The sequence below is a fragment of the Mixophyes fleayi genome, chromosome 8, assembly GCF_038048845.1.
Source record: "Mixophyes fleayi isolate aMixFle1 chromosome 8, aMixFle1.hap1, whole genome shotgun sequence".
NCBI lineage: Eukaryota > Metazoa > Chordata > Amphibia > Anura > Limnodynastidae > Mixophyes > Mixophyes fleayi.
Genome location: NC_134409.1, coordinates 41,710,065 through 41,722,734, shown reverse-complemented (window position 1 = coordinate 41,722,734; position 12,670 = coordinate 41,710,065). Strand labels below are relative to the sequence as shown.

At 40.3% G+C, this 12,670-nt stretch overlaps 1 protein-coding gene across 1 annotated transcript in view; it reads left to right on the top strand.

Moving 5' to 3' along the window:
• The first annotated feature begins 18 nt into the window (after positions 1-18).
• The window catches only part of HS2ST1 (heparan sulfate 2-O-sulfotransferase 1), a 105,430-nt gene continuing 92,778 nt past the window's right edge, over positions 19-12,670 (top strand). Inside the window, exon 1 of the mRNA XM_075182425.1 lies at positions 19-387. Within this exon, the coding sequence (XP_075038526.1) occupies positions 264-387 (124 nt within the window). The 5' untranslated portion in view covers positions 19-263. The remainder of the gene's footprint in view (positions 388-12,670) is intronic.

The following is a 12,670-nucleotide window of genomic DNA, read 5'->3' as shown; positions in this document are numbered from 1 at the left end:
TCACACGTAGGGGGCGTGGAAATCTGACGTACAGCGCAATGGGCCGGCGTTGGTGCTGCGGCTAGAGCTGGAGCAGCATCGGGTAGTCAGTGTGTGCTGGGAGCGGATCACGCTGGAGCCGCTGCTTACCGTGGTACCCTCCTTCCCTCCGCTCTCCCCGGCTCCGCGGAACCAGCCCGGCGGGTGTGTCTCTGCGCTGCGGGCAGTGCTCTTCCTCACACCCCACCCCGATGCCCACGTTATGTCGCGATAGATAAGGTTTGATGGGGCTCCTAAGGATTATGATGCCGCCCAAGTTGCAGCTGTTGGCGGTGCTGACCTTCGGGGTCGCGATGCTTTTCCTGGAGAACCAGATCCAGAAGCTGGAGGATTCCCGGGGAAAGCTCGGTAAGATGCCTCCAGGGGGAGGGGATGAGATGTGGCTGGAGAGGAGCCCTGTGATCTACCGCCTCGCAGTGAGATTCCCAGACACCTCTCCATACACAGCCAGCGATGTCTGTGCAGGGCTGACAGCTGTGTATGGCCACATTACTGTCTCTGGCCCTGATAGATGTTTGCCTATAGTTATCCTTGTGTATGTAGACACAACTGGAATTCTCTTATTTATTGTTCGGGGGGTAATAACCTATTGCTGAACCTACTTGCACATAGTAATGATCCAGCAGTGTGCTGAAGACATGCTCTGATCGCACTCCTACCTAAAAGTTCTGCCATATTCCCAGTCTGAAATGCATCATTCTGTCCAATTATACCAAGTTCCAAGAATAATATACCCCTTTATAAAATTTAGTCACACGCTGATATGTTTATTACTCAAAGGTTAGGGAAAAGTAGCCTATAAAGCAAGAAGGTCCATAGTGTTGTCAAAGGGTCTTGTGTTCAGTTTAACCTGTTGCTGGGGGTATTAATGACTAGTATTATATTATACTGGAATATAATGTTATATTAAATATTTTGTGTGAGTAACTAATTACTCTGTATTTTGAGTCTTTATTGCAATGATTCTTTTCTAACTGAGTTCTGATAACAGAAAGTTGTGTAGTGCATGAAACCTCTTGTTTTAAAAATGCTCATTTCATCCCAACACAGAGAGAACAATACACAATCTGAAAAAAATGTTTTTGCTAATTGGCAGGCAAGGGAATTTAATTTTGTTTTGTTATTCAGGTTTAGCATACATGTTCAAAGTTTATGTTCCTCACCTTTCAAGTGTTCAGTATGACAAGGGAGTAAGTTATTCTACACAAGAGAAATAAAATAATTTCCTATGTAGGAATGATTGCAGTGGTCAAATTGTCCCAAAATGTCAGAATGCTACTTTAGTGCTATTGATCATATCTGTGTTTTTTTTTTTTTTTTACCCTGTATAACCTTTCCTGATAGAAATTCCTTGTCTTTACCCAACAATAATCTAGAGCTAGCTATATAGTTAGAATAGGCTTAGTTTGAAAGCAGATCCAATTTAGGGTTTTAGCAGTCCCCTAATAAAAGTAGTACATTCAAGAACAAATATAATAAAGTGTTATCTACAAACCCACATACTTTAATAAAATAGCAATTGTTTATTTAAAATATCAAATTACACTGTAATACATCCTGTGTAATTTGATATTGTGAGATTTTAAATGTATTAATGTAAATTTGTTGCGTTTTTTTAATATGGAATTATGTTCATGTATTATGTGGATTAGTAGTTGGTGCTCTGGTTATTATATTTGTTCTTGTCTTTACCACCTACAGAATGCCACGTGAATTGTTCTTTAATTATTAATGATCTTCTTGTGTCTGTCCACCTCGCACGACCCTGATGTAATGTCTTAAGCTGAATTTTCTGCTGTTTCATGGTATCTGTGCTAACTGTAATTGCTAGCTCATGATTATCCATGTATGTGCTTAAATGTATTCATGAATCTGTCTATATGTTTATTATAGTCATGTATGACTTATCTGTAAGATAGTCCAGCACTGCATAATCTGTGGTGCCCTATAAATAAACAATGCTGATGACACATGGAAGTGGGAATGCAGGACTGGCTTTTTTATTTATTTATTTTAAAACCCATTATGCACAGTGTCTGCATAACTATCAACCTAAAATGTAATCGAATTGTCCATTATTCAATATTTGTGTCGAGCATGCAGTTTTCCATAGCACTGTATACTTTAAATCGCAAGTTGATCTTGCCAACTTATTTTGGTGATTAGGAGGCAAAACTGGAATTTGAACCCCACTCTACAAGGATACTCTCTGTTATCAGGATGTTTAACCAGTGAGCTGCTAATTATCTGCATTATTGTGCCTTCAATCGTGTTCATTTTACAGAACCAATAGCTGTGATTCGTAGCAAAGGTAATGATGATTCACCCTAGTGGATTTTTTTGCCTTATTATAAAGCACGCATTGGAAACAGACATTTTTTATTTTAAGACTAAAAAGAAGAAAGCAAATCTTATATTTTTATCCACACCTAACTAAAGATTTTTGTGTTTTATTATAAAATGAAGTCTTGATTGCAGACATAATAGTGTCTTGATGAGACCTGATAAAACTTGAACCACGGGCTTGATATGCCCTCTAGTTGGTGCCATATATGTCAGTATATAAAATATGTGGATCAACTTTTTAGTCGTCTTGTTTCTTGAAGAGAGTCTTTGACAAGTGTTTGTTTCTGCCCTCCACTGTATGATGCACTTTCACTACTAGGAGGACTGTTGAATCCATTTCATGAGAAACCCTTTTTCTTTACAAGATTACGATTTTAAGAGACTGGATTACTAATAAAGTCTAAGCTAATTTACATAGATTATCATATATTAGACACAGTTAGACAACACAGTTGGACAAACATTGGACTACATTTGACTTGATTTAACTCCCAGCAATAAGCAACATCTGCCACAGCCTATTTCAGCACTACTTGTCTATTTATATGGAATACTGCTAAGAGGTAATTCTTAAAATACCCTTGCTTTTTGCTTTTACCCCTTTTATCACAATGTTTCACAAATTGCTTTTCTTAGTCTCATTTCATGGCATGATCTTTAGGACTGTGTCATCTTTCACCCCTCCACCAACACACAAATTTGTTCATATTGCACCTGCATTACTCCACTCACCTCTATTTAACACCCATGAACTGTTGTCCTATTTATTATCTCTAACAAGTACAGCCTCCACCTGTCGCCAGAAAATAAAAGGCCACACATCTTACAATCCCCTTGCCTATCTTTCGCTCACTCTGCTTCTATTAGCTGGTGATATATCACCTAATCCAGGTCCCCCACACTCCTCACACACACATACATCAGAACACTACCGTTCTATAGCAAACCTCAAACACATCACCTGTCTCCCCTCTCTTCCCAAGTCCTTTAAATGTGCCCTTTGGAATGCACGCTCTGTTTGTAACAAACTTACCTCCGTTCATGATCTCTTCCTCTCAAAAAACCTCAACCTTCTGGCAATAACAGAAACATGGCTTATGCAATCAGACACTGCCTCACCTGCAGCACTTTCACATGGTGGCCTCCATCTCACCCACACCTCCAGACCTGAAGGCAGACAAGGAGGTGGGGTTGGACTACTTCTCTCCCCACAGTGCACATACACAGTTCTACCAAATGTCCCATCACTCACGTTCACATCTTTTGAAGTACATGCTATTCGCATTTTTAATCCATTCTCCCTACGTGTTGCGGTGATCTATCGTCCCCCTGGAGCACACCAACAATTTATTGAGGATTTCTCTGCATGGCTCCCTCACTTCTTATCTTCAGACATCCCCACCATCATCATGGGTGACTTCAACATCCCCATTGATAACCCACCTTCCAAAGCTGCTTCCAAACTACTCTCTCTAACATCCTCACTTGACCTCTCCCAGTGGATTGAATCATCTACTCATAAGGATGGCCACTGCCTTGATCTTGTTTTCTCTAGACTATGCTCAGTTTCTAATTTTATTAATACACCCTTCCCCCTCTCGGATCATCACCTTATCAGCTACACTCTCACCCCCACTGCTCTAACCTCTCTACTGTCTGACTCAACCAAGCCTCCTCATACTCGTAGAAATCTTAATTCTATTAATCTTCAACAATTTTCCACCTCTCTCCAACACCTTCTCTCCCCTATCTCTACATTCTCATCCCCTGAGATGGCAGTACCTCATTTTCACCTAACCTTAGCAACGGCCCTTGATCAAGTGGCTCCAGCGACACTTCATACTACACGTCGACTTCGATGTCAACCGTGGCACACCAAAGCAACACGAAATCTTCAAAAACTGTCCCGTAAAGCAGAACGTCACTGGCGTAAATCTCGAAGCTCTAATGACTTCTTCACATATACTTCTGTCTACCACTCCTATCGAAATGCTCTGGACACTGCAAAACAAACATACTTTCAATCTCTTATCTATGCTCAGGCTTCTAACCCCAAACGCCCTTTTCAATACATTTAATCATCTTCTCAATCCTCCCACCCCGAACCCTCCATCTACTATCAGTGCTCAGGATCTTGCTTCCTACTTCAAGGACAAGATTGACAAGATCAGACTAGAAATGGTATCCTCCTCCTCAACAAGCCATCAGCTCATTTCCTTCCCACTACCCTCTGACACCCTTTCTTCATTTGACCCCACAAATGAAGAGGAAATTTCTACGCTCTTCTTATCTTCCTACTCTACCTCCTGTCCTCTTGATCCTATTCCCTCGCAAATTGGTAGATCCCTGTCTTCTGTGCTCATTTCACCTCTAACTCAAATCTGTAATCTCTCACTCTCTACTGGCATCTTTCCATCACTATACAAGCATGCAGTGATTACTCCTATTCTAAAAAAACAAAACTCCGACCCAAACTCTCTCTCAAATTACCGTCCCATCTCTCAGCTCCCTTGCCCCTCCAAGCTTCTAGAGAGACTTGCCTACACTCGCCTCACACGCTTTCTTTCCGCAAACAACCTGTTGGATCCTCTTCAGTCTGGCTTTCGTTCTCAACACTCCACAGAGACTGCGCTGACCAAGGTTGTTAATGATCTGATCACTGCTAAGACTGAACGCCATTACTCTCTCCTAATTCTCCTTGATCTCTCGGCTGCATTTGACACCGTTGACCACTCTCTTCTCATACAAACACTGCAATCCCTAGGTCTTCAAGACACAGTTCTATCCTGGTTCTCATCTTACCTCTCTAATCGCTCTTTCACTGTTAATTTCTCTGGAGCCACCTCTGCTCCGCTTCCCCTATCAGTTGGAGTACCACAAGGCTCGGTGCTAGGTCCTCTGCTGTTCTCTATCTATACCGCTTCTCTTGGAAATCTAATAAGTTCCTTTGGCTTTCAGTATCATCTCTATGCGGATGATACCCAAATCTATCTATCCTCTCCTGATATCTCGACATCTGTGTTGTCCCGTGTAACTGACTGTCTTTCTGCCATTTCATCTTGGATGGCCTCTCGTCAACTCAAACTTAATCTTTCTAAAACAGAGTTAATAATATTCCCACCCGCCAACAAGAGCATACCTGACATTTCTATCTCTGTTGATAACATGACCATAAATCCCACCCCACAAGCTCGCTGCCTAGGTGTAATCCTTGATTCACGCCTATCCTTTGTTCCCCACATTGACTCTATATCTAAATCATGTTACATACATCTAAAGAACATTTCCAGAATCCGCACATATCTCACACAAGACACTGCTAAAACCTTAATTCATGCACTAATCATCTCCCGCATTGACTATTGCAATTCCCTCCTTACTGGTCTTCCCAAAAACAGACTCAAACCCCTAAAATCTATTTTACATGCTTCGGCAAGACTGATTTTCCTTGCAAATAGCTATTCCTCTGTTGAATCACTCTGTATGTCTCTACACTGGCTGCCTGTCTTCTACCGAATCCAATATAAAATACTTTTACTAACCTACAAGGCCATCAACAAAGCTGCACCAACATACATCTCCTCTCTTGTCTCAAAATATCTCCCAACTCGGCAACTCCGTTCTGCAAAAGATCTGCGTCTCTCATCCACCCTCATTACATCCTCCCATTCCCGGTTACAGGACTTTTTTCGGGCTGCACCCACTCTATGGAACTCTCTCCCTCGCACAATAAGACTCTCCTCTGTTCTACAAACTTTCAAGCGTTCTCTGAAAACCTACCTATTCAGACAAGCTTATAATATTCCTCAACCACCATCTTAACCTCACTACCTTTAGCCTGTTACACAATTTCACACAAGACAACTACCCCCGGAATAACATTGTTGTGTGACAGGATCATTTAGCTTATGAGTCACCCTACCTTTGCAGTCTGGCTGGGCCAAGATGCAAAATGTATACTTAACCTCATGTGTCAATCTCCCATTGTCCCATAGATTGTAAGCTTGCGAGCAGGGCCTTCTCACCTCTTTGTCTGTTTTACCCAGTTTGTTTATTAGTTTATTACGTTTGTCCCCAATTGTAAAGCGCTACGGAATATGTTGGCGCTATATAAATAAATGATGATGATGATGATATATGCAATTTTTCATAAGCCTTGACCCAGTTTCTTTTATTGAAGTTAGCTGCCATAAGTTAGCCCTACAGGGCTTTAACTTGATTGCCGTGTTGAAATGTAGCTGTTTTAATTGTTATCCGAGTCCGTCTCCTCGATCTCCATTGCTCTGGTCATTTTAGTAGGAAAAGCAGACAGGAAAAGAAGAAAATTGGTTTAAAAAGAGAAGTTATAACTAAAAGAGCAAAATATTGTTTGTGTTAAACCTGAAAAATGTCAAGGGAAGTTCTTTAAAGTGGACCTGTCACTTATAAACTGTGGAGACAGCCTAGGCTACATTCTCCTGAATATGATCAACTCGCCCGGAAAATGTACCTCCTCATTAAAACGCCAGCCTCATAAATATTAATTAGGCAGCTGATTAGTGATGTTACTAGTACCTAACAAAGTGATAGACTGCATGTGTTTTTAGCCCAGAAATGGATGTCTACACTATGTGCAGGTGACAAATTTGCTTTAAAAAAAGACAATTCCAAAAGCAATTTTACTTGCCTCTACATCAGCTATGTTAGAAGCAATTTGACTTTCTAAAAGCAAATACATTGTATCCCAGTACAGATACAATCCATAGCAGATGAAATAGTATGAAAGTAGGGCAGGATTTCATTTAGCTTACAAAGTTTATCTGTAGTCTGTGTTGGGCTTTTCAAGGAAGAATTTGAACAAACAGCAGGTTAAAATTCACCCAGAGTTGTGGCAGGGGCAAGTGTTGTGTTTGGGGCTGTTTGTTGTCAGGCTAAAATTTGAATTCCTACTGCCCTAATTAGTCATTTTGATTTGTTACAGGTAATGGGATAAAAATCTGTACTTTAATTCTTAAAGTGACTGTGCGGTGATTAGTTCTGAAAGTGCATTATTTGATTTGTAATGTACAACATGTCATTTTATAAGAGATAAGAGGCAAATGATTTTGTCCTTGTGCTCTAGACTAAAGAACTGTCCCAGAATGTGCTTCAATATTGGCACCTGAGAAATTCCTAAGATGGCTGCTGTTGCTACATTTTTACTAAGCAAATTACTAAATACAAGTTTTTATTCAGATATGTGGAACTCAAAATTCTCTACCAAGGAGGGTGGTTCTTTAAACTGCACCAATTGCCAGGACAATTTAGGTCAATCTCTGACTGATTGACCATCCCTAAGAGCCAAAAATATCTATAGATACCACAAAGAGCAAATGCCCCTCAATCCTCGCCACGTTACCAGATTTCCCAACATGCCTCTTACATACCCCTCAGACCAACCCCCACTTGCCCGTTAGACCTCACCTGCTTTATGTTTACAGCTAGAGCCCACAGATATGTTCAGAAGAAGGGACATGGCAGGGAAGTCAGCTGTTCCCAATCAATCTTATTCACTTTTGTTGTTGTTTATAAAGCAGGATATAAGTCAGACTGGGAGCAGCCATCGCCCAGAGCACTCTACAGGAAGGAGTCCTGTTTAGAACTCAAAAGAACTGTCTACGGCTTGAGAGCCTCAGGTTGGCCACCGTTGCACTAGGCCAGGGGTAGGCTACCTGCGGCTCTCCAGGTGTTGTGAAATTACAAGTCCCAGCATGCTTTGCCAATAGATAACCAGCAGATAGGTGGCAAGGCATGCTGGGATTTGTTGTTTCACAACACCTGAAGAGCCGCTGATTGCCTACCCTTGCACTAAGCAGTCATTTTGTTGGCCTATCCAATACTACACTGTTTTCAAGAAACTTTTAACATCTATGAGACATGATAGATCTCAGAGAATTGAGTGCATTCTGCACATGTTGCTACTACCTAGTAAATTGTAGGTCTCATTCTTATGATTTTTTTTCAGGTAAAAAATGTCTGCCTCCACTGAATTTGGACAACAAGTATACATCAATACTTTAATATTAAATTCTATATTACAATGTGACTGTCTATCTACTTCTGACTGCATGTGTATGGCCTAAACTCTCTTTTGGTATACTGGGGTATGTGTGTGGTGTTTTTAGTATGTGAGGAGATCCACAGCAATAATAGAAACGCACTATGTTTATATGGAAAATATTTAACAAGGTAATAGTTTAGCAGATGTTTTTCCTCCATTTTATGTTGTTGTAAATTGTAAAGTAGCTAATTTGCTTTGGATGCAGCGTTTGGACTTCCTCTGTATTTCAATAAAAAATTGATTATGCTTCTCCCTGGTTTATTAGAACATTCTATCTAGTTAGGGAAATTATGGAAGTACTGGTTTTATTTGTACGGTTTACTGTTAGCATCTGGTAACACTTGATTTACCAGATACTAGAGTAAGAATATGTACAGATAAGTGTTTTGCTTTCTTTTCTTCCCCATAATGGATTTCAGTTTCTAAGAAATAGTACAATATCTATGGTGTGTGTATTATGTATGTATGTGTATGTGTATATATGTATGTATATATATATATATATATATATATATATGCGCACACGGTGATCTAAGTGGAGATTTATAAGTGGCGGGTATGGAAAATGTAAATTAATTGAATTTGGTTTTACAATGAAAGCAGTGGGAGGAGTGGCAGTATGTGTTGATTATATAGATTTATTTTTATAGAAAAATGTCAGCACTCACTTACAGTATATTAAAAAGTCCATTGCAGGAGAAAACTTATTGACATTCAATTTACCAATTATCAATTATTTACTCCAGTCCATCTAGTAAAACTGTATCGACAAGCCAAAAACATTGTATTAATCTCCTAATAGGGCTACTGTACATTACACCCAGCCATCCTAATATAGCTACCTTAACAAGGCGAGATGAAGTGCTTCCGGGGTTGATGTTGGCTGAACTCTGCTTGGAGCCGTGCTCAGGTAACTAAGGCCTAAGATGCGTAGAACCTCTGTTCATGGTCCATCTGCAGTTTAGAATTAGAATACAGCTAAAATAGATCATTATTCTAAGGTCTGCCTAAGCTACACTTGCCAACTGTTGAACATAGGGCATCACACGACAAACAGATGCAAACAACCTGCATGTGTTCTAAAGGCTTCTGGGAATAAGATCTGTGGTTTCTTGGAATGAGATGTAAAGGAACCTTGGATGAATTAGTGCAGGATAGAGATTAATTGATCTCTTTACCATGCATTGTGTGCTGTCCACACAGACAGCTGTGAAATATGTGCCATTGACCAGAATGAAAGAATTATGCAGGCATAACTTTTTGTGTTCCTGTCTGTGCTATGTAATTCAGAATGGAAATCTCAACAATGCAGTATTTCATTCACTGGTTTTCTCATGTTGTTCCATGTGGTAAAAGAAACCACTCGCTGGTTGTGCCCATAAGCTGCCCATATACTGCTGATCCAACATGCAGGTGCCTAGCTAAAGCATTTCATCAATTTTACCATGTTACCAGATTTTGAGGGATCAAGCCAAGCAGCCAGAATATAAGGGGTGCTGTCAGATTGCTAAATATATGGGCAGCTTTTTAACTGTAACTGCCATCATTGTTGTTTTCTCCCATAAGCCAGCCACACTCTGCCTGGTCAGTTGAGCAACAGAATCTCTTCAATTTAGCCACACAAATTTGTGCCCAAATGGGACAGATCCCACTGCTAACGTTTTAGGACACAGACAGATAATGGTGATCTGCTGTCTTGATTTCCATTTTAATTTTGTATTTTTTTTTGTATATTTTTTTTTTTTAAATAAAACTCATTTACTATAGGAATATATAGTGTGAAAACAATGTATAATTTATGTATTACTTGGAGATTAAAAGAGCAACTTATGTATCCCCCTCGCGTCCATTCTCTATGTACCCCCTCTCCTAAAAGCCTCCCTTCCTCTTCTGAATCTTTGCAGCCCACCTCTTCATCCTCCTCTCCTCATAATCCCCCTATAAACATGTCCACCTAATCACTATTGCCATCTTGTCCCTCTCATCATCACCCCGTCTCCAGCCAGGGGCCGATCTAGACTTTTAGGGGGTGGCAGTTTATAGATTATCCCTGACTCCCCCCCCCTCTATAGTCACAGCCCCTCTCCTCTCCAGTCCCGACTCCTGTAGGCCCTGTGCCCTACAACACTATGGGGCTGATCCAGTTCAGCCACGTTATTCTAGAAATAACGCAGCGCTAGCCGTATTAACGTTTTATACAGTAATTTTAACCCAGATTTCTGCTCGTGGCTCCTGCAAAATTCAGCGTTAAAGATTACCGTACAAACAGTAATAATTGGCACTATTACCGTAGTAATTGTTACCGTAGTAAGTCAGGTTTGTTAATTGCTTTATTTTAAATAAAACCCTATATAGCTATAAAATGACAACAATAAGAGCAACAAATTACAGATATGTATGCCCCATCATCACACTGCTGCCACTTTCATCCCACCTTCACCACACTGGTGTTTCCTCCCACACTCCAAAAACATACTAGTAGGTTATTTGGCTGCTATCAAATTGACCCTAGTCTCTGTGTCTGTGCCTCTCTCTCTGTGTCTGTGCCTCTCTCTCTGTGTCTGTGCCTCTCTCTCTGTGTCTGTGCCTCTCTCTCTGTGTCTGTGCCTCTCTCTCTGTGTCTGTGCCTCTCTCTCTGTGTCTGTGTGTCTCATTCTTTAACCACCCATAAATGGGCTTTAAGTGACCCTTGCTGGGGCTTAGCGGCAGAATTGGATGGACCCAATAATGTCATTTCTTTAACGATATATAGATGAAGAACAACTATTATTGATTCCTATTTGGCTATTAAATATTGCAATTAAGGCAGGTTAAATCCAGGAGCTGTATTTCTGCTCTCTCTGGTAATAAGCAGCCAAGATCTGCAGGACACGCCAAAGTTACAAGGGTCCATTCGAATGCACTGAAAATGTGCTCACAATGCATTATTAATGCATCAAATTTTTATTTCCAATAGGTCAAATACAAGTTAAAATCTATGTGCTGGATTGCAAAAGCACTGTGGATACATGGTAATGAGCCTTAGATATACATTATTTTCATATTGTACATTTAATTTTATTTTTTGTATTGTAGATTTGTATTAATATAGGATTTCTTAAGTTTATTTAAAAACAAATAAAAGGACAAATGCTTACGATTTCTGTAATCAAAATGAATGGCAATATTTTTGTCTGGGAAATTTTCCTTAAAAAAGGAAATTCAATTATCCATATATAAAATGTTTGCACCTGTCCAAAGTTATTGTCAGGTGTGCAAGCAACACAAGCTAATTGTGGTGATAGAACTAAACATAAGTATGCCATTTGTGTTGTCTGCCTGCTGTTTCTAGTATCACAACTGACCTCTATTAGTTGTATAGAGGATTTTCAGATTGATGTCACTTCCCACTTGTCACTTCAGGTTTGTACCTTTCTGTTTTTTTCACTTTAAAAACTCTGGAGGCAGCAGTGTGCGAGGGGGGGGGGGGGGGGGCGATCGCCCCAATTGCCCCCCCTGGATCCGCCCCAATTGCCCCCCCTGGATCCGCCCCTGTCTCCAGAATCTCTCCTTCATTGTTATCCAAATAGTTTGTAACCCCCCATATACAAAGTGATCCTTTAAGACCCTCATACTCGCTAATCCACCAAATAATTCAGACATGAGTCATCCGAGCCAATCCCCCGTGAATCAGTCTTTATCATCACTCACTCATCCTTCATTACTTTCCCTTCCCCCATATCTGCTCTGCTCTTCCGCATTTGCTCAGAGGGCTAGTGATCATATATCAGGTTCATCTGAGTACTTCTTCTGTGTTACTACAGAGAGTAACTGATCTGTGATTTGCTACCTCCTGAGGAAGTTTAAATTTGATGCCACAGTCGGCGGTCAGCACAGAAAGCTCATTACATAGTGCCATGGCCCAATGTTTTAGGCGCCAAGTCAACCAAGATTTGTCAAGCCCTGGTGTATACATTGTCTGCCTTTAAAGGTACCTTTAGGTATTTTACCAATTATCAGAAGTGGCGATCGTAGAAGTGCCACTGTGTATTAAAAAGTCCCCAAAAGATCTGTTTTTGTTTAAGCAATTTTGTTGCATAACCTTGTTCGTTAAAACATTCTCGCTTTTTTATTTTGTTTTTGGTTTTTATATGATGATTCTCTTTCAGATGGTCAGTGCAGAGTGTCTTCTGATAAACTGAGATTTAGGAATTTGAATATGAGCAA